The following is a 23,213-nucleotide window of genomic DNA, read 5'->3' on the forward strand; positions in this document are numbered from 1 at the left end:
AACCAAACCACCATTTTCCAATTCACATAAGACTGGCATGCTCTACATCAGAATTAATGATGTAACTAGTTATAGTCATCAATGTGTATGATAGAAGCCCAGCTCTCTTAATGCTAGTCTAGAGTTGAATGCAAGCAAGAAGAAGTACACGGTGTTTAATCCTTACAAATCTGCGCAACCAAGAATATGTGTCCATAATACGCCACTTGAGCAAATTTCAAACTTTGTGTATTTGGAGTGACCATTTCATATAATCTTAGTTGGGAGGCTGAAATAGCCCGAAATGTTTAGAAATTGCAGCAGAAGACTGGGGCAATACTAAAGCTGGTGAAAAAATGAAGTCCACAAGTATACTGCTTGTGATAGAGCTATACAGGGTCAAGGCAAAACTAAATAATGCAGGCATGTGTGGGGCTGAGCTCTGGGGTTACTCTGCTATAAATGAGTTCAGTGGTTGAGAGCAAGTTTATTAAGCAATTAATCAATCTTTCATCTAGTACCCCAGCCCTTCCCTTGTTGCAAGATCTGGGCCTTTACCACATTTGTTTAACAATGCAGTTGAGACCTTTACTATTGTGGCACAGATTGTGGACAAAGCCAGAGCTTGGATCTTATAGATCCCCCCTTAGAGAACTCCTAAGCGCAGCTGGCCATTCACGGATCGCATCACTATCCTATATAAAGAAAATGTCCAAATCACTTGCACTTGAGAACCTGTGGGATAACCCGATAGATTCCTATTTGATTTCTAGGCAGTCAATCAAGGATCGATGCAGGGTCTTTGGGGTGAAATAATTAAGAACTGTAAAGGGGGGACCAATTTCTCGGCAACAAGATTGTTCCAGCATATGAGCCTGCTCTAGATGTCATTCAGGGTTCCTTCCCAAAACAGTTGTGTCTGAAGTTTAGATACAGGATTCTCCCTAAGCTAGAGTGTATAGTGAGGTGGGGAGAAAACAGAGCCCTTAGTACCGTTTGTCCAGTTTGTGGCAGTGCCCCTGCAACAACTTTGCACTTTGTTTTGTGTGGCGTATAGACTTCCAAGGAGGAAGTGGATTGGTCCAATGTGTAGGCTTCTAGGTATAAGAGCCCTTGGGACAGCTCTTAGGATACTAAAAGCAGACACACGTGAGGTGGTTGTCATTAGTTTAGTTACATTTCTGCACGCAGCCTGGATCATTGACAAAGAGCAGGAAGTTATAACTGCCACCTAGCTATATTTTAATGTGTTCACGATGCTCCAGATGAGATATGCAAGGGCTGTATTATTATTGATGTCTTGTTCTGTGAACATTATGATTTTATGTACAAGGACATTTTAACTCAGGGTTTTGTATTTTGATTGAAAGTGCTCCTGTTTAATTATCATGATTATTTATTTTCTCTGGGTAAATAAATAGTGCGTTTCTTATTCCTTCTATGTTTTGTACCTTTTGTGTTGTTTTTAATTATATAGTTATTGTATATTTGCACATGTGCTTTTATGTTTTTTTTAATTTTTTTTTTTTAACCGAAATAAAGCTAACTCTGCTTCCCATAATGCACCATAATCCACTGCCTCGAAAAACAAACCACCATTTTCCAATTCAGGTATTATAAACATGCTATGCATCAGCCGTTTTTTCACAATTAATGATGCAAGCAGTTGCAGTCATCAATCAATGTGCATGATAGCAGAACAGTGATCTTAATGCTTCATCTATTTAACGGTCAAAGTTATTCCTAATTGACGGATCTGTTTATTTTGACCCTTCGGACTTCAGGCCGAATTTTTTTTTGTGTCTGAAGTTTTAACAGAAATAAATCTAGTTGATCATCAAGATATGTAGAGAAAAAATCTAGAACAAGGAATTGAAATCACTTGAGTTCACACCAACACAGGCCAGGACTCGGGGAGACCACAAAAACAGACCAAGGGCAACAGGCAGATCACCAGAGAGAATGAGCCAGAACACTTACAAACAGCTAAAAGAGCAAGAGCTTTACTGAACTGAACACAGCTTAATTCAGATGTACAACGAGTAGAATGCATCCTTCAGTCATAATCTCAGCCCAAAGTTTCAGCTGAAGAACACCTCTGCAAGCTCAACTAGCAACATACTGCAAACATCGACTAACTACACCCACAATCAATCACCAAGGAAAAGTCAGTTGACCACACTCTGCTATAAGAGGTCCATAATAACTGCCAGACAATGGACTACATATCTACAGCTGACGCACATTAGGTGAAGGATGAAAAACATGCCTTGTCCCTCTCCACCCACACTTTATTGCACCCCTGAAAAAACAACACAAACATCCTAAAACAAACAAGTTTTTGGAGGCGAGTCCCAAGGCCCATCTCTGATCCATTCCGAACTCAAAGACAGGGTAAAATCTAACACCCGCTTAATGCCGTGTTCACTTATTGGGGCCAGAGATTGTATGAGGAAACCCCACATGGCAAACACTGCCTCTTCCAGAGGATAAATCTTCAACCTCAGACAGGCTCTGCCCCAAAATGCTCTATGCAACCAATTAATTGGTAAACATGCACTATAAAAATTCGAGAAATGTAATACAAGCAATGTAATACACACGTACATACAAATCGAGAGCAGATGTGCAGTGTACGGTGTTATTGCTTACCATTTTGTGGCGGTGGGAGAACCATGACTCACTAAGGCCTCAAACGGGCCACAGTGGCCATCCCTGCCCTTAATAATGGTAATAACCAACATATTACTCTAACGGGATCTGCATGTATACTCCATGCTGTGCTATTTTTAAGCGCAGAAGTTATTTACTAACTCTAAAAGGATCGACAAGTCAACCGCTACTTGGGACACTAACTCTAGAATTTCAAACATTATGTTGAATACCCCTATTATTTCATGATCTGATTAATACATGTATATTTTGTCACACTATCTTGATGATACAAAAAGATTATGAGTAAACTGGTATGGTATTACATGATGAGAGAAGTGTAAGGAATTACCTTGATGACGAGGTGTGAAGCCCTCATTTCTAAAAATCTATAGAAAATATGCTCAAAGTGAATTATACTGTCCCTTGGGTTTCACTGCGTGATACAGGAATGCTTTTTCTGACAACGGACTTCATGGACATAAGGCAGAAGGTTCTACAGTGGGGACTAGCCTGATGAAGGACACAGTAAAGCTTTTACCTCTATTTTCCTGCTGGAGTTGGTTTTTTTTTTCTGGTTTGCAACCTTCCGTTACTTTAGAGCACCTGGAAATGGACTGGTCCTCGCTGGCCCTCTCGAAAACTGGAAAATAGAATTGAACAAGAAAATGACATGAGAAAGGCAACTGTAAAGCATCACAAAAATGTACACCGCAGGGCTGCTCAAGGGAAACTGGGATGCAGATTTGGGTGTCCGAGGCCTAAAAAACACCCTTACAACTGAGGATTGATAGTGCAGGCAACTGTGCGGTCTGAATGGTTGCTCAAGATCTTTAAAAAAACAAGTAAAACAGTGATTAATACACCCACTGACTTCAGCGTGCTTGGACCACCAAAGGTCTGAGCACTGTCTGTATGCCATGATTTCACCAACGTAACTGACTGCAGGACAGAGGATGGGAGGCAGCAGCCCTGATCTGTTCTGAAAGCAGCAGGTGACCTCTTGCATTAGTCCTGAATGATGGTAGAGAGGGTGGGATAGAAGGGAAGAGTTGTCCTATCTTTCCCACATGCACAGCCAGATCCTGTCACTGCTTCTTTGAACAAACATGAAACAGACAAATGGACAACATGCTTTGCACGTCCGCAAGGTTTTCGCATCGGTTGTGATGGGCTACTTTGCCTGCGTTTTGATAGATCCAATAGTTCCGTCTGGCACCACGGTCGTCACAGTGCTCATCAATAACTTCTCTCTACACTAAAGGAACACCGAGCATTCCATCCTCACAACCCCTGGCGGCGCACGTTGGTGCGGCATTCATTGGAGGCCACTGCATTTCGCCGAAAATGGAATGGGGGAGTCAAAGAAATGTGTGGTTTCCTCTTTGCACGCAGCACTATAGAATCATCCCACGGTTGCAATACTGCTTTATGAAAGCAATAAATAAAATAACGATACGTTTTAAAAATAGCAAACGTGAGTTGAGGTGTGCTTGACGCAGCTGCTATCAACAAGACGACTTAGGATTCACAGGGATGAAACCCAGCACTCCAAAGTGACTGAAAAATTGTACTAAATATGCTGCGTGAAACGATCCCAGCAATCTTATGTTAAGAGATCTCGCCCGCCTTCCCAACTTTTCTGTGTGAAAACTAGTTGTTGTATTTCCTTTTGTACCGACGTAGATAGAGGCTAGAAAACATTGCCCATGAGCCTATCCACAGGGAGGCACCAGGTCCACGTTTTGGGAAAGGTCGGGTAGATATTACATAATCGATATTCTTCAAAAAAAGAAAGAGCTCAGGGAGGGTTGATGTGTGGATGACGCACGAAAATACTCTGGTTATGTAGTGGTAATGTAATACAGAGAATGTATAACGTGTAACAACGTTTCTTTTTGAATACCCATTACTTCTCAAAGTGTGGATTCAGAAGATAAAATCTATTTGATATATTTGCACTCTGTGAAACCACTCAGTGCCCTGACACTTGCATGGTATTTTCTAAACATACAGAAGAAATCAAGTTCAAATGTGCACGCAAGTGAAGTGGTACAATGCACAAATAACCGTTCACACGATTCCTGGCTTACCTTTTTCTACTTGCTGCTGAAAGAGCGAATGCTGCCGGGACCCTGCAGAAGAAAAGCTGGTTGACAGTGAAATATCACTGCTGCCAACACTGGGACGCCAATACAATGCAGCCTATAGGAAAGAAATAAGTCATGATGAGCAGGGAAGCAGGATCCCTTCCCAGTGGGGAAGTTTGTAGTGCATTAAAACAAGACATTAAACAACGTGGTTACAACCGTGAAAACACAATGTCAGAGTGCAAAAGCAAAGCAGCTCGATCGCCCTAGTCTAATGCTTGTAATGCTTCCTTCTGCTCTAAAAGGTTGACCTGTAATCATATGACACATTAATTCTGATAAATCTTTTTGTCAAGCATTCTGGCTGATAGGATCCAAACGGGAAGGGCAACACAGATATCCAGATAGGGCCCCCTTTCAAACAATAATACACTTTGTTGAACTTGGGCGTCTAGGATTACTCTTCCTTAAGGATTCATTTCTATTTGATCACTGATGTATAGAGGGTGTGTTGCACACCTCATGCAAAATAGTTCTTGATGTCTGTTATAACTAAGTTACTGGCCAAGAAACCCTTGCAGAGTCATGGTAGGTTCCATAACAAATCCAAGCTGTCACAGGCCACAGCAGGGCATTTTGCTATGCGACTATGGACCATGCCTGGTGATTAGAAAAATAAACAAGCATTGGCAAAGACAATAATTCTGGCTTTAAATTGAGAAATGTGAACAAAGACATTCACAAATGCCTCTTATTTGCGCTGCTTTGCCAATAATAGAAGAAAAAGCAAAAAAGCTTGATTCTGTATAGAAAGCATATAGTAGATGGAGAATTGAATGTGATAAGCAGCATGACAACTGAGTGCATTTTCAGATGTACAGCAAAAATAGTTACTCGTGCATTCCAAATGAAACACTTCCTAGAATGTGGCATGATACACCTAGTAGCCAAATATCATGAGCTGAGAGTCAAAGTGCACACTCAATATATTTTAAAGAATTGGTAAAAATGTGTTTCTGTCCACTGCGCTGTCAAGCCGGACCTAAAAAGGGACTAAAATCTGCCCCCACACATATACCTCACTTAAATCAAGTGCAACATACAACAAAGTGATTGAATACAAGCTTGAATGATTGTTAGCCACTTGAACTCACTTAGGCTGCATTCCTGTCCATTTTCATTAACCATTTTGCCTCTCTAGGCACAGGCCCGCCTTATGTAAATCAGCTTTGGGCCTGCTCAAATAGGAATAGTCCAGCTCGAACTGCCACACCAGATCTAATAGACATGGTAACATAAGTGACCCAAGATTGGGTTCAGCCTTTGTAGGCCTCATCAGCGAGCCATTGCTTGAGTTCTATGGTACAATGCGCATGGGATCCATGTCCGAGCCTACACTGTGCACTTAAGGGAATCTTCTGTAACAAATAAAGTGAAGAAAGGAATGCTAGAATGAATCTCAGACACTGGCAATTACTCTGGCTACAATTCAACCCATCGTTTTTCACCCACTTTGCCATTCAACCCCAGACTGGTTTTGATGGATTGGATTGCAGCCCAGAGTAATTACCAGTGGCTGAGATTAATTGAAGCAATCCACCCATCACTTTTTTTTGTCTTCAGCGAGTTTGTCCTAAAAATAAACATGTATGGCCAAACATAGGTCAGTTGCTCACTCTGCCATACAAATCAGAATGAATGTGTAAAGTAGGCCGGATCCAAACAGGGGTTGATTGTGTTTCATTTCAGAGGGGGCCTGGCTGTTTGGGCTTGAATGTTCTTACTGGAGCAGGATCAAGACTGATTTGCATATGGATCTTGTCTGAGGTGGCATGGAGGGCAAAAGATAAAACATCACAGCACATAGTACATTGTCAGCAGCTGAGATTAATTCAAGCAATTCACTAATTTTGTTTCCATAACTTGGTCCTGCTTATGGGCCTGCACTTAGCGAACTTGAACGTTTGGGTTGAGGTGCTTGGCACAATTGTAAATTAGCATACATCTGATGGTGTGTAATACAGGCATGACTCTCAGAAGTGACAAAACCTCAGGATGCAAACCTGTGGGATTGCTAATCTCATTGCCAAATCGCTGATAGACAGTGAGAACATTTGCGGCCCAGTCACTAAAATGGGACTGGGCAGCACAGGAACGAGGCATGTTATGTTGAGCAATAACAATGATGTGCTCAAAACCCCAAAATCTTAGATGCTTCTTCTATGACAGGAGATGCTAAAACGTGTTATACAGATGTAATCTCATTATAAAATCTGTCAGTCAGGGCTATGTTGCTAAAACATCACTTGTTAAGGGGAAAAAGTAGTTTACGATTGAAAAGTTGCATTATTTAAGTCTTAATTCGTCCGGAGAAAAACAAAGCTGTGATGACCATTTTAGTTAATTTTTAGTTTGAGGGGGTAACACATCCCAGGAAAAACACAAGCCCCAAGGATCTGCACAAAAACCACACACAGCATCATAGAAGGCCATTTTACTGCTGAGAGCAGCACAGTACAGCCCAGTCTTATTTACTCTTCACTTCAGCACTTTTAGCTGATAACTTTCTTGCCCAATTCATGATTCGTTTTCTGAGCTTTGTTTTGACCGTCTGTGTACTCTCAACAGTGACCGCACAACAGGTCAGCACTTTGATACACCTGCCAAAAAACACCCTGCTCTCGTGCTCAAGATAATTGAAACGTACAGAGGGTTATGGACTGGTCCAGCGAGGTGTTGTGCCAGGCTTTAATAACGCCACTTAAAGTACACACAACTCTAAAAACGCTAACGAGCGTACTTCCAAGACCTAAAAAGAAACAAAAAAAATCCGTTTTAGTTGTACTGCGTCAGAATAATCTGTGTGCTGGCATAAAAGGCATGACTTAGACACACAATGGCCAGCTTCATCCTGAAGCAGTTGGCTTCATCATGTCCAGTTGTTCTGCGTCTGGTTTCCCCGCTTCCCCAGCTGTCTTCTCAGTGGAAAACTGCAGACTGAGAAACAGGACTGAACCCTTTCAAAGGGGCATACTGTGCGTCCAGACAACTGCTTTGGGCACCAGTGAAACTAAAGTACCAAATGGAGCACATTTAGAAGACGAGGCTCGGGCAGCCTTATATCTGATTCCCTCCCCCCAGATCATTCATGAACTGCAGCTAACTAGAGCAAAGAGAATTTAAAGCCGTTTTGTTCCAGTCAGTCAAGTAACCAGTGCAGATACGTCAACCCCTGTGGCGGTAGAAAGTGCTATAGAGCGAGACAAAAACAATGGTAACGAAAAGCCTAAAAAATAAAAATATGATCCAACTCTTCTACAGTAAGTAACAGGAAGTATGGTTTTCTCCCTGCACAAGACCATTGTATTGAATCTGTGCATAATTTTGTGCCATCTGGCTACCCCCATGTCTTGTACATCAAGGCCGTAACTCCCCAAGCACCCCTTAGCTTAAGAAAATGTTAGGAGGGCAAATAATTTCTAGTATGTGTGCCAGGTACAGGAGGTCCAGAAATGGCGCGCTTGCCTAATTGTGGTTGTTGAAGGAGAGAATCAGCTTCCAACTTTTTTTCAAATTATTTTTTTCCAGGAAACAATATGGGTAAAAACAGATTGCAAACCACGTGTGGTGCTGCGTTTTGGCTAATGTTTACACTGATGCTTCTGTTTGTAATCCCACTAAAAGGAGAATGCCAAGAATAATACCATTCACAATCCCCCCAGCAGCCGAAGGTGCACCAACCAGTCATTTAAGATGCTGGATTGCTTGTAGTAGCTATATAAGCCTTTACAGGGTGCCTTTCTAGAACCTTTTGAGGGTCTGTCGTCTAACTAAACAACCCCATTGCTCTCCATTTAGGGCGCAAAGCACACTCCGCTCTCCCTGGCTCAGCATCTCCAACCGTTCCAACCATTTATGTTGCTGGATAACCGTTCCAAAGCTAAGATAGTCCACTAACCAGTGAGACAATTGCAAGATAGCCTTCTTCCAGTTGAAGGCAATGGTAGTCTTTCAGGCAGTACCCGCAGAGCTTCTAAGTGTTAAAAGTCTCACTTGCATACACCTTTTTTTATAAAAGAACAAAAAAAAGACTGAACTTCATTATAAACCGATCTAAATGACTGCACATAACAGAAAATTTAAAAATCACGTTGGTTACAGACTGAAAAATATCGATGTCTTAAAAGGGCTAAATACATCCATTAAAAGTGATTTTTGATCGAAACATACTGTTACACAAAACTATTAACTGTGACACATTTTGTGTTGTGGTGTACTGGTGATTTTTGCAGAAATTAAGATTTTTGTATGGCACTGTGACATCACAAGGCAGCTTCCACACAATGTGCATTTACAGATCACTTGGGAAACTTGGTAACCTTCACTATCAGCACCACAAAATACATACATTTATGATTTGCTAGCCTATTCAAAGATTTAAATTTATCATGAGAAAATAAGGCCCATTTCACATTATAACATTTTTGAAAAGTCGAAAAAGTCTGTTTTATAGACTTAAGTCTAAGACTTAGTTAATCCACAACTTTTAAAGGATTCACAAATTTCCTCTGAAATCTAAGTGGAAAATTATGTCCAAATAGTATTTTTCAACTTATAGACATTGAGCGATTAGGCGATGTTTGGTGGGATCATGCCTTCATCTCCTTCAAATCCCTTGCAGCGGAATTCGCTCTGACTGAAAAGGAATGATACAAATACCTACGACTTGGTCATGCTGTGCTATACCATATTATGGAGGGAGAACAATTGCCACTATCCACCCCGCTAGAAGACAGGTTACTCACGAACCCATACCACACATATCTATCTCTGTAATAATATACAGGAAACTCATGCACAACATACCAGACTCGCTGCGGTCCCGGAGAGAGGCATGGTCCCAAGACTTGGGAGAACTAGCTGACGAAGACCGGGAAGAGGCGATCCAAAGCCCAAGAGTGGTCGCAATATGACCCAGGTTCCTTTTGGTACAATTAAAACTTTTACACAGATCCTACTATTCTCGATCCCTCCTACACAGAATACACAAGGCTGATACGCCAATTTGACACCGGGGCTGCAGGCAGGAGGGCATTTTTTTCCATACACTATAGGACTGCCCAGTGATTCGGACCTAGTGGGCGGCAATAAATGAAAGAATAATACAAATCCAAGGACTTCCACCCCCATGTCTGATAAGTGGATCCTACTGCACATCACTCTGGGATTTGGGCGATGTTGACCTAACGAAATGTAGCAAGAAATTCGGGTAACCCAACGCCACCGATGGTGGAACATTGGGAGGCAGATCTTGCTTGGTGTTAACGAAGTGAGAAAGTGGTGTATCAGTCGGGATACCCTAAAAAAGGGGAGAACGCTTGGGGACCAAGACATATGACCAGGGGAGTCTGAGGGACTGGTTTGTGACCAATTACGCGCATTGTGTTGGAGGGAAGCAGACCAACTATATAATGCCCTTAGACAGATGTAACAAACTTGCACAAGCGCCTCAATTACGAAAAATGGTGTGTCACAACTGTCGACACTTCATGTAATACACCTACGGACGTTTTGAACTACAGTAGTTAAAGCATGTACTTGATGCCCTGAGCTTTGTTTTAATAAAAATAGTTTACAAAAAAAATAGCATTTTGGTCCCTCCATGCCCGTTTAACAGACCAACCCTAGCAGCAGATAAATTGCCTGGAGTACACACTGGACAGAAACATGTGTTTCTACTTTTCTTTTTTACTACTTTTTTCCCTTCAGGGATAACAGTTTCTCAATCAAGAGCTCCCTCGATAATCCCCACGGCCACCACCCTGAAATATTAGTGTGCTCTCTTACATGATCCACCCAGGGGAAGACTTTTGCAACAATGATATTTATATGCTTGTCCAGGGTGGGACCCAAGCATCAACATTTCTGTGGAAACCCACAAACGTACAAGTCTATGGATCTTTCGCTGCAGTTATGTGTTTCTAAAGGTTTTTCTTACCCATATGCCAAAAGTCTTCAACCAACTTGCAGTCTAAAAATAAAAATGACTTAATACAACATTCTGCATGGCCTTCTCCCTGCTGGATCCCCTTTCCCACTATCCCTGAACTTACTACTACAAACAATCTGTTGTAGAGACACATAATACACAATTTTAAATTCCATCTACGAGTGAATGAATGTCTGCCGATCTGGATTCCATTAACCAGTCTCATTACATCTTTACTCGCAGCTAACTTTTTTGCACACCTAAGTTCGACTTAGCCGAAAAATAGTTTGTCATGCCCATAGTAAGCAAGCACAGTGGCACATATAAGTGATGATACATTTTAGAGTATATGGTCTTCTTACACACAAACTCCATTTTATCACACCTAATTTTTTGGGACAACGATCCAATCTGTGCTAACCACATTAATGCACTGCTAAATCTTTCCACAAGGTCTGTAAACACTGGAAATCTTTCAGCCAAAGTCCAAGCACTGCTCACCTCTTTAAACATTTTGCAAAACGTTAATCACATCACTGGCCTTTCTTTGCGCAAAACAAAAAGTACTGCATTACCATATGTCCATCTTGGCGGCCGTATCTCTAAACATAGCAAATTGTACATACTAACTTTTGGGTGAGGGTATGCAAACATTTATCATAAACCAAAAAGAAATAGAAATATTTTGTTCATTCAGCGGGTTTTCGGAAATCTGTTAAGTTATTGCGTGACAATAATATTTAGAAGCAAGTCTCACCTGATCATTTACAGGGCAGATTTCCATGATTCAGTAATCTAGAAGAAATAAAACAAAACAAATTAATGCTGTGAAGGATTTGCTGTGGACCAATAACAAGTTCAGTGCAATTTTCTAATTGACCATTGTGTTAATTGCCCACCCACTTCCTAATCGGTTGCATCTACCTGACTTCAAAGCTCATGATGAATGTTGCTAGTTGAAAACTATTGTATGATAAAAGTAGAAAAGGTGACTCAAGGGCCTCAACTTGATAATATCTCTAGGAGATCAAGCGAACTAGGGTTTACCCAATATAAACACAGTGGTTAGGTATACTATATACCAATACACAAAACACTTCTAGGGGCTTCCATTTCAGAGCCAGTTTAGTTGATTAATCACAAAACTGTGGTTAATCAACAGTGGAAATCAGTCTTACCAATAAGTTAGGGCATGTAATTAAACCTGCACATGATAAACCAGTGTAGTGCCTCATTATGGCACAGCTGTAATCCGAAGGTCGCCAACAATGGAGGCCAACTTCGCCAGTGACTGCTTCAACCACATGTACACGAGACTATAAGAACCCCAATATTATTTTGAAACCAGTATCAGTGACTATGATTCAATATGTTGTAATTCAAAGAAAATAAACATAAAAGAAAAATATCTGATAAGTACTGTGACTGCTGCACATGCAGCCACGCTGGTGTGCGCAAACCGTATTGCTGGAAAGCATTTTTGTGTGCTTTCATGGAGCAATGCATTTATGACTCAAACTATACATGTCCTGGCAGTCCAAGGCAAGCAAAGGTACAGAAAGAGAAAGCAAATGCAGAGTAGTATCCAGGTAGGTCTGTGAAGCCATGAAGCAGGAAGAATGGATGGGGCTGGTGATTTGTAGGTATACGACCAGGGAGAGCATGGACTGTGGTGACGCTGGGAAGAGCTAGAAGTCAAACGAGAGAGAGGCTGAGAAGTGTGCCTCTCAGTATTCAAGCAGAGGGCTGGAATGTGGCCTATTTTGAGAGCACTGAACTTGTTTTACAAAGCCAAACTGCACTGGTTAAGAAAAAACATTGCATTATGTTAGTACTCTGCTAAAAACAAAAATTGTAACACTTCCAGTAGACTTGGTGTGACCAGGCTACCACACACGCTTGAGCATCTGTGTGTGGCACAGTGAGTGTGCGAAGGAAATGGAAGAAACGTGTATGCTAGCATCGCGCCAGGCTGTCTTTATCACATGCTAGTGTATCACTGTTCCAGGGGACTCTATTTATGGTGGAGAGAAAGCGTGGACTGGAAAGCATTGGAATGGAATTTGCCTCCAACCTCACTAGAGTGAGAGCTGCAGCTTTGATTCACAGTTCTCTGGGAAACAACTGATAGAGTCTGTTCTTGCACTATGTGCCTGGGATGCTGGAGGGGAAAGTGCACTCCAGAGGTACACAGCTGGACTGTGACCAAAGCTGGCACACTGTGGCAAGAAATGCACATAATCGGTTCTCAAACTATGGGTAAATAACTGTTCTTTACTCCAAAGAAACAATCCAGCAGTTGGTTTAAACAATCCAAGACACTTCTCATTGCTGCCTTGAAATCCAGATGACAATAAGATAGGTGTGTCTACTTCGCATGACAAAAGAGCAGGGTTCTGTTTAAGAAACAGATTCCCGCTGTACAATGAAACATATACTGTGCTGCTGGGAGGTTATTAAAAAAACTCTACATAAACAAGTTTGTAGACGCACTAAAATAGCCCCTGCTTCGTGCTGGTGAAATTGACTAATGGCTTTAAGCACTGGTTAGAGAAATATGTAACCTGTAGCCCTAGGAGACTGATAAAAGGAATGCTGTGGGATTGTGTTATGATGCAATCTGTTATCGTAGCGCTTCGAAGCACCAGTAAGTTTTATATAATTTCATTATTTGTATTAGGTAGGAGTGTTGGGGGTGGCGGGGTCCACCTTTTCAACCATACACAAGTTACACTATTCTTTACATCACACCGAAAGAGATCAAACACCACGGTAAACTAATTTCCAATAGCTCTATAAATTAATGAAAATACACACAGGAACATGTTACTAGGATGATTCCAAGCTAATCTAGAGCATTTACACCGGACACTCATTTTAAAGAAGCGACTTCTAAGAAAATGAGGTTAACACACAGCAGAAAGAAAAGCAGCATCCGTTTCTTAAGGCATCTTTCAGCAGACAGTGTGTCCTAAATATTTCCCTCAGTCATACCGCCTCAAGTACGTTACGTTTTAGGTGAACAGTTTCCCCGCTGTCCCAGCTTCTCTTCTGGGAGAGGACCAAGGGAAGGTGCATGCCTCCCTGACAGCTGAAGTGCTGCCAAGCTCTGGATGCACTGAGACAGCTGCCACATGGCAGTCATTTATTACAAGAACCATGTCGGCACACACAGGGCCCTCTTATTTTCAGATGAGCTATCAACGGGGATCCTCGGGTCAACAAAGTGTTTGGTGACAGGGACTGCCTCGCCCCCTGCCGCGGTCACCTTCCTCCACCCCTAGTCAAAGACGTAATTAAAGGATGCTGCCCCCACCAAGCAAACAGACAGTCTCCCAACAAAATGGCAACTTCAACCCAGTGAAGACCACAGTTAACTACTCGCCTCCCGCTCAGTATGCTGGGAAGTGAGAGACAGAATTCACACAGCACCTCAGAGCCTGCAACAACAAGAAATGCATGTTTCTGACCTAAGTTTTAAAAAATCACACGTTTGTGACACTACACCAATAAGCATGTCCCTAGCACGTCAACAAGAGGCGTGCCCCGAACGAAGACAAAAAATAACATCCTCTCACATAAAAAAAAAACATAGCATGCCCCGAACATGAAAAAGATACAAGCTAATTAGAAACGCCCCCTAATACGCACTTTTCTTCACAGCTAAACTAAAAAGAACTCGACCTGACAAACGAGGCGCGAAGGGAGATCGGTTTTCCGGAAGTTTCAGTCGGAGGAATGCAAAAATCACGGGCGTAGAAGGGAGGAGTCTGCAGTAACCCTGACAAGGAGGTCAGAAACATCAGCTTGGGAACTTGGACATTTTAAATAGCAATCGCACCTTATTTACGTATTTATGTAAAAAAGATCAGAAAACAAAGCTTTTGAAACTAGTATCGCCCTTCTCCGTTACTGGGACTAGCACAGGAAAGATAGCATTGAACGACTTTCAGCACTTGTGCCTGCACGGAAAGGAGACAAGCAGGTACCATGCAAAGTTATTCCAGTGTCTCTTCCATCATTCACTTCGATATAAGGTTCCAAAGCAGTCGGGCCTGTTGCCAACCATTCCAGATGTTTTCCCGGGTTCGATTATCGAAATATATGCTATTTTGTCGCGGCACACCAGCTAATCTCTCCCTCTGCAGACGGTCTCAACTGAATGAACCTTGAAGCACAAGTTCTAGTTCCGGCTTCCCAACTACCAAAATGTGTAATCTTGAGCAAATCGGCTCTACTTCCATTATTAAGTCTATTTAATAATCCCATTTGGATAGTAATTGTGATCTTGTAAGACATGACATGTCACATCATGTTCTGCGTTGGCATGATTACCTGAGAGCCAAATGTGCATGCTTGGAAGGGGAGAAGCTCATATAAGGGTTACCCTCGGTAGAGAACATCATTTCACATGCGTTCATGCTTTTTTCCTGATGACTGTTTTTCCCATATCTTCTCTCTCTTTTACAGATTATGTTTAGGGCTGATTTGAACTGTTTTTGCAGCTCTACTTAAGCTAACATTGTGATGCCTAAATCACTGTACCCACCACCATCCATGTAGGGGCTAAATGTTGCCGCTTCTAATGGTGACCTCAGGCTCTCTACAGATGGCGTCTGTGTGGTTCCATACAAAGCAACTAGAAAATCTTTTGTGACTAAAGTGCTTGGTGAAATAGCTTAGAACAGCATCTACATGCAAGTGTAGGCTGCACCAAGGAATAAAATACGGACATTCAACATCTATAACACATTAAATCTTCCTTCTATGTATTTGTGGTACCGTGGCTAGTTGTGACCCGCACCAGTGGTATATTTCTTCACATGTGTGGGTGGTCTTACTATGAAAGTGCCAGCCACCTACTTTGCCATTCCACCTGAAACAGTCCTGCTGCTATTCAAGTGGCTCGACTGTGGAAAGTTCTGATGAAAGTTCAATTCAGATGCACAAAAAATGTTTTTCGGGGAAGAACTGGGTAAACTTAAAGCCCCTCCATCCCCATATGTGTACCTTATGGCTAGGTAGCATAAGGAGAAAAACACAATTGGTCAATGGTATTTTGCGATGTGCAATCTCATGATTTTTTTCTTTTGTCTTTAGGTTTAAGGTGTCTGTTAATTTGCTGGTAACTGTTACCAGGTGTTTGAAAGAGTTGTGGCACAGTGGGAAGATTGTAGAAAAGTAGTTGGGGTTGGAGAAGGGAGTTTACTGGAAAGAGTCAGCCATGAGACACTGGGTTGGTCTCTAGATATAAACGCCAGCAGAGACAACTACATTAAGGTACTGTACAGGTTAGCAAGAGTTTAGCAGAAACTGGCCTTAGCATTTAAATACCATTTTGATTAAGTATGCATGCCGGAGGATTTCCTTGACATTAATTCAAATATCTGCTGTGCTGCGATTAGTCCATATTTTCAGCCTTTCTTCCACACGTCATGTGGCTCTTGTTCCATAAGGCGCAAGACTCCCCTCCCACGCAGTCCATTCTGCCAGCATTTGACAAAACCAATAGGTAGATTACAAGACAAATACTCGGAATTGAATTAGTCCACGGACTACCATTAAAGTGGTGGATATTTACACAAAAAGAAACAAAATGGCTGTTAAAAAGTAAAAACTTTCCGTTTCCTTAGCAGCTTCTCAGCTGGCATTTGTGGTGTTTTTTTGTGCAAGTTAGGGCACCTTTTCACATCTTTTATAACATGTACGCAGCAGCATGTTTTTTCAGAGTTCCAGTAGGTGGCAGTATTTCAAAGCACCCTTTTTCTCCCCTTCTCACTTGCCTTCTCACTTGTGTTAAAAAAATTTTAAAAAAAACTTAACAGCTGCTCACAAAACATTCGAGCCACCCAACACAGAGCAGGGGCCTGGCGTGGTACCATCCATGCGATCGCACAACTGGACCCAGGACGGCGCCACCGGTGCAGCCTGCGTGAGCCCTGCCTCAGCAGCATCAGCTGAGTTTGATCCAGCCTTTCCCAGGCAGACATGGAGAGCCATTTCAGTTCACACACGGTATAACTACACGCGTTTATCTGTCCACAACAAGTATTTAGCACGGCCGTGAAAAACCACAGGAGACGTAGTATGGCCTCCGACACTTTCATAAGCAACTGGAGGTGTGTTAAAAAGGCTCCTCATCCTTGGACGATGCAAGTTTTCTACAAGTTCACAAGTTTGTGATGCTCACAGCGACAGCAGGGAAGGGAGGAGGGGGTGCTGCGCTCCCACCCGCACTCCAGGAGCTGATTATTCACACGAAAAGGCTTTAAAACTGCAGTAACTTTCCACAGGACTAACAAAGTTCTAACTCTCAGAGTCACAATTAGGCCACGGGACAGAAAGTAGGCAATGCTGCCCCAACTAGGCAGTTAGTAACAAACTAGGCAAGCAATGATGTACATATTAACGAATTAACCAACGAGTAATACACTAGGTAAAACGGCACAATCTGAGACATGAGGTGTAAACTAGGCAATGGGCACAAACTAGGCTACAGAGAACATACAAATATTGGCACGAACTAGGCAACGAGTCCCCAACTAGGAAGGGGCGTTAACTTTATTAATTGGGGTACAACCTAGGAAAAGGTGTACACACTAGGCGGTAGCGGTTATGTAAAAAACGTAACAACGTTCTATGGATATGCAATGAGCGAAATGTACGGTTTGTGGGGATAAACAGAAAAATCCCGGAAATTATAAATGTGGGGACAAATAGAAAATTCCCTCAAAATGACCAACAATGGTTATGACAAACGTTCTGTATTTACATACGAAAGTCTAGCAGTTTCCTGGCCCAAGAAGTCACACAGCAAACCTTCACAGTGATAATGAACATATGCTCCTGATTTGTCAGTCCAATTTTAAGCATGATGGTGGTGAAAGCATCCTACATAGCCAGGCTATGCAAGTTAGCTTATTTTGGGATGACGTACATTGCTCAGCTAAAATGGGTCATCCTACTGTCAACCACCCTGCATGTGGGTAAAGAAGTGAGTTGTACATGCTGCCAGTAATCCCTTCGCATTGAAAAGGAACCCCACAGTTTATGCGAGAGCATACCCACTTTTTTTTTGAGAGGGAAAAAACATTGTCATAGCGAGAAAAGGAAATCTTGATGACAGACGAAGGCGGTCAGAACCAGCCGCAGCCCATCATTTAGGGCGGAGGGGCCATTCCCCACCCACCACTTTTTGACCCCTCATGAAAACTGGCAGTCAGGCTGAGCAAAGTTCAGCCTGACAGGCGCTCTTCATGTTCAGCTCAGGCAGCCAGGACAAGACATGCGCGATTTGCGCAGACTCCTGGCTGCCTGAGCTGAACTTTGCTGGGCTGAAGAGGTCACAGGTCCTATGGGCAATGCGTCCTCGGCTCAGCAAAGGTGCCCCGAGGCCCTCCCGCTTGGTGACGAGGGGAAGCGTGACCCATTGACTCTGGCCTGGGCGCTTCAGGTTTAAGCCCTGAAGCGCCCAGGGCGAGTGTCAATCAGTGACACCTCGTCACAGAGTGGGGTGGGGTCGGCAGTCTCACTGACCCCATAGCACTCTGTGACAAAGTTGGGACTGCTGCCTTCCCTCATTGGCTGACCTAAGGTCAGCCAGAGAGGGAAGGCAGCAGTCCCAACCCTCCTGGGACCACTGAGCTAAAGGTGTGTGTGTGTTTTTTAAATGAATGTTTGGTGCGTGTGTGTATATTTGAACGTTGATGAGTGTTGTGAATGGATGTTCATGAATGTGTGAATGAATGAGTGTGCTTCCCGTCCGCCCCCCTCCCTCCCTCCTAAAGTTACCGGCTGCCACTGGTCAGAACCGTTGGCTTCTCGGCCCAGTTTCCCAGCCGCCGGCAAACCTGCAGACTTGTGTCCATTTTAGTCGGTTTCTTACCCTGGGATTATTAATCTGCGTCTTCCCTGGGGCTGCTCAGATTACATTACTGACTTGGGCGTCACAAACCCTGCTTCTAGAAGCAGTTCCATGCATGTATGCAGTTTGTAAAGAATAATTCCCATCTCTTACTCACCTTGCCCAAGGCGATACCTTCGCTGGAATTTGTTAACCTCATCTAGCCCACAGGCACCTAAGTGCCTACAACACACCATCTACATATTTTATTAGAGACACTTTAAATTGAGATGGGCGCATCTGAACATCATTCCAGACCAACAGGGCCTGTCGTGTTTCAGCCAGCCAGTAAAAACTTAGTACCAGATCCCTCCAAACCAGATAAGGCCCACGAGTCCCGGGCTTTTGAGCCCTCATGAAAGCAGTAGCTCAAAAAAGGCCTAATCATGCAGAATAATTTAAAGGCCTAGGTGCTGCACTTGGTTGCTACCAAACTTATTTGTTAATTTGGCTGATTTGCAGCTCTCTAAACCACCAACGTGAATTAGGTGTGGTGCCAAGATGTGCCACCCAAAGCCTGTCTCCCTCATCCGATATTCGTTTCTATTATGCACAGGGGTTGAAACCTCAAGGGTACAAAGGGAAAAGGCCTGGCCCCTGTGGCTCAGGATATCTAATACCACAAACAGGCGGGGTTGTGGTGACAACAGAGCACAAGTCTAATTACACCACTGGCGTTAATATATCGGATCATTTCCATTGAGGTCACAAATCCATAGACAATGCCACCCGGGCATGGTGAAGAAAGCCCCGCCCAGTTCATTATTTCCCCTCATGGGAGGGTGCAATGAAGGTATTGGCTTTTGAAATTCCCTCTAATAACCCAGCTGCGGTGATGGCTAAGTATTGTTAGCCTAGTTTAGTGGTTTGAGGGCCTGCTGCAGCGACCTGTGGCCAGCTAGTCACAGGTTACTATCCCCGCAGGACAATCTCTTTATCTTTCAGAGACTAGGATAAAAGTATTATCTACTATCAAAGATATGAAATGCTATGCACTGTTTACATTATTTTATATATATATATATATATATATATATATATATATATATATATATATATATATATATATATATATATATATACACACATACACATATATGATCCACTTCTGCACTGCAAAAGGAGGGGCTGAGATTTTGGGTCTAGATATTCTTGGAAGCCAAGCATATTCTCACATTGTCACAGGGAAAAAAAATCTGAAGTGACACGTCAAAACTAACACCACAAGTGTAGTTTCATGGATAACAAAGATTAGGCAACTCAACAAGTTAATATATCTGGCTCAGAAATCAAAGTGTCATGGCAAAGCAGTGCTTAATTTGTGCTTGTTGTTTCTGGTGCTGAGCACCGGCACTTATTTTTGAGGGCCGGGGCTTATTCTTCTGCCTCAAGCATTTGCTGCGAGCAAAAGACACATATGGGAAAGACAGATGAAGGGAAAAACGAAAAAGCGTCATAAAGAGAGAACGCAGAAAGCTGCAAGAGTGAGCTGAAGAGGTAGCGAGTGGCTTTATATGGATTGAAGAAGCACGAGATGGGTTCCGGGTTATGCTTCCTGGGCATTCCGTGTTCACACATTTAATTGCAGCAGCCGCTTGCTTGGGGCTTTGAGCACCGGCGCCTTTTTATTTACAAATTAAGCACCGTGGCAGAGGGTCTCAGCATATGGTCTCAAACCATTCATCTGTCTGAAGTCGAAAAATTCTATTGAGCTGTGCTGAAATGAAATTATATAGTATATCAATAATAGCATATGCACACGCGTACTCATGCATGTCCTTGAAAAGTATTTCCTGGGTAGAACTGGATCTAGAATAAGTCTTGAGAAGTCTGATGAAGGCATGCTGATTCGACTGCCTCCTTGTGATGATGAACAGAATGTTGCAGGCCTGTGAGCCAAACCATAAGCATTATTGCCTCTCCTTTTTTGGGGGGTCATATTTGTGGCAGGCCAGGCAAGGCAGTATCCAGATGTCTACATGTTTATTAGGGGGTGAAAATGTTGGCAACTGACAGTGCGGACTTGTAAGGACAAATGAGTAAACTAGTGCCGATCTTAGATAATTAAGACTCTTTACAGGTGAATTCTCTGAATTTGCCTTTTGCTTCAATATCCTGGAATCTTTATAGACCTCTTAAGTTTTCGGATCCCTGCGTTAAAGATGTTGGAGCAGCAACTAATCACGTTTTTCTTAGCTGTAGGGTCCCACATGTTGATTTATCTGACAGGGCTTTGTACTAGTGGGGTGCGAAATGTGTATAGTTTGCTTTTGCTTAATTATGCAAAAAATCCACAAATTCAAAACTGGTATTTACTGCTAAGAACATGGATGATCCATTTCGCACTAAAATACAGGACAAAAAACAATGTCATAAAAAAACAGGCACTCACCTTTTCTGGGAATTAAGTGTAGTGCAAAATTTGCAAAATTACACCGGCGTAAGAGACATTTTGCCTGGGCCTACGTTGTACCTCCAAAGAGATTTACAGGACTGAACACCTGGTCGCAATCCCAAACATAAATGGTTACACTTTATTTTCCTCTCTGCCGATGGGTTATGCTTTTGACCTTCTTAAAGGGCTTGAGAATATTGCAGCAATATTTCTAGTTTTGGCTAAATGCCAAGAGGAGATAGCCTGAATCATATGTTATCTTCATAGAACGAAAGATTGCATAAAGTATGCTTTCTTACGCAAAAAAAAAAAAACACACAAAAAAAAAAAAACGATGATAAGTACAATGCTCGCTTGCCCGAGGCATCATGCCTAAGAGATATCTGGGAACCATTACGTGAGTATTTCAACTGTATTAATACCGTTTTATGTCTAAAATTTACATCTTGTACTCAACATTCGCTTATGAGGGCCCTAATAAGTTCTAAAAACTCAATTTGCTGTATTACCCAGTGTATTGCTGATTTATGCCAGACCCTTAACAGAAGCATCCTTATGTTCAGACAGATATTTACTAAATGGACTTCAAGCTTCATGTACAATATGCCTTTATCGCTTTGTTGCAAGGAAACATACAGAATTGTTGAAATATACATACAATGCTTATAAATCGCAAGCTCCCACTGCTATGTACGTATATGCAATTAGGGATCTACTGTGACAACTTTAATTAAATTAAAATAAAAGAAATAAACAAGTTGCAGCAGTGGAGCTCAGTACTCATCATCTTTTATGCATAGTACTCTAATTAAACGACATCAAGTACAGTTGCCAAATTGAGTGACCTATTACACTGATCACATCAACCTATAGCAACACCCAATAAAAAAGGGTCGCTAGTTCAAAAGAAACAAACCAGTGATCCCTCACTGACATAGAGAAAGATGTTCAAAAACGTTATCCACGTTTGACTGACAAACAACAATCGATCAGAAAATTATTTGTTTTAAATAAACCACTTGTCACCGATTTCACACTTCACAGCACTTTAAGTGAGACCTTGTGTTGCGACCACCCAACCTCTGATTTACCTCTTGAAGGGTGAAAATATGTATGGCCCCTGGTGAAAATTAAACCAGGGACCTTCTGTTCATAGACGATTCTCTAGAGATGGCTTAATAACGCCCGAGTGCTGCCGAGCTCGCTCTACTAAGATTAAAGGGACTAGAAAAACCCAACGCACTACTCATTTTACAGAAAACCTAAATAAGAGCGTCAGAAAAGAAGCATTCGCAGCCATAGGCAAAACAAGTAAGTATTGGTCCAAATCCATTCCTCCTATCCCTCTGGCTTCTTCCGCTGCCGCACAAAATGTGCTATACTGCAGCATTAAATGATGGCTTTACTGAGCTCAATTCAGATGCTGCCTGTGTGTATGACTGTCTCTGACATGGATGGATGTGGGTCTTTCAATAATCTGTAACTTAGAGGTGCCGGTTCTAGAAGCGCCGGCGCGAAGATTGGTACTGAATGAAGCAGCTGATGCAAAGCTTGCTTTTGGCGAAAGAACACTAAAAAGGTTAGCGGTCCTGCCCCTCTGCCTGGACCTCTTTATCTCGCCTTCCCAGTGTTAAATCCGGTGATAGGGGGGTACCCCTTGCTACAGCGGCCTCCCCAGGGCTTTATCTTCTGCTGACCATGCATCTGCAAGCGGCACGGGCTTGGGTTTCCTGCTGCTCGCTTAGTCTGAATGTTGTTACTGCCTGGGGCCTTCGAACCCTGCCCACGCCAAGCATCTTCCTCCCGCCGTTCACTTCGCCGCGTGCACTTTAAAGGGCCTGGGGGGCTGGTGCTGAGTTTAGATGCTAGATATTTGGCAGGAATAGTCTGCACCCTCTGTCGGGTGTATCTACAGACCGCGTGGTTTGGGCAGCCCAGTGAGGGGTTTGCTGCCTGCCCTGCGCACAAACAGGCCCTCCTAGAAGTTCACACAAATAGATTACAAAAACACAGCGACATTTCATTCAGCAAAAGAAGGAAGAGCTAAGACTGGCGAGTACAGAAACTCAGAGGCCTAAAAATAAAAAAAAAAGGGGGCATCACGATGTAAACTTTAATTGGGTCTTCAGCAAAGTCGTGGCTACAAGCCTACTGCCGGGGCGGTACGGTCCACTATCGCTTTGCTGCGCCCCTCCCCGAGGTCAC

The 23,213-nt window shown here is 42.7% G+C and overlaps 1 protein-coding gene across 3 annotated transcripts in view; it reads right to left on the reverse strand.

Moving 5' to 3' along the window:
• Window positions 1-23,213, reverse strand: part of RREB1 (ras responsive element binding protein 1) — a 172,409-nt gene that overhangs the window by 60,981 nt on the left and 88,215 nt on the right. For all 3 annotated transcript variants that reach the window (XM_069217317.1, XM_069217325.1, XM_069217310.1), the window contains exons 2-4: window positions 11,468-11,505; window positions 4,725-4,836; window positions 3,173-3,274 (exon numbers count right to left, since the gene is read on the reverse strand). In XM_069217317.1, the coding sequence (XP_069073418.1) occupies window positions 3,173-3,274; window positions 4,725-4,836; window positions 11,468-11,494 (241 nt within the window). In that variant the 5' untranslated portion in view covers window positions 11,495-11,505. The remainder of the gene's footprint in view (window positions 1-3,172; window positions 3,275-4,724; window positions 4,837-11,467; window positions 11,506-23,213) is intronic.

Source organism: Pleurodeles waltl, chromosome 2_1, assembly GCF_031143425.1.
Source record: "Pleurodeles waltl isolate 20211129_DDA chromosome 2_1, aPleWal1.hap1.20221129, whole genome shotgun sequence".
NCBI classification, from domain to species: domain Eukaryota; kingdom Metazoa; phylum Chordata; class Amphibia; order Caudata; family Salamandridae; genus Pleurodeles; species Pleurodeles waltl.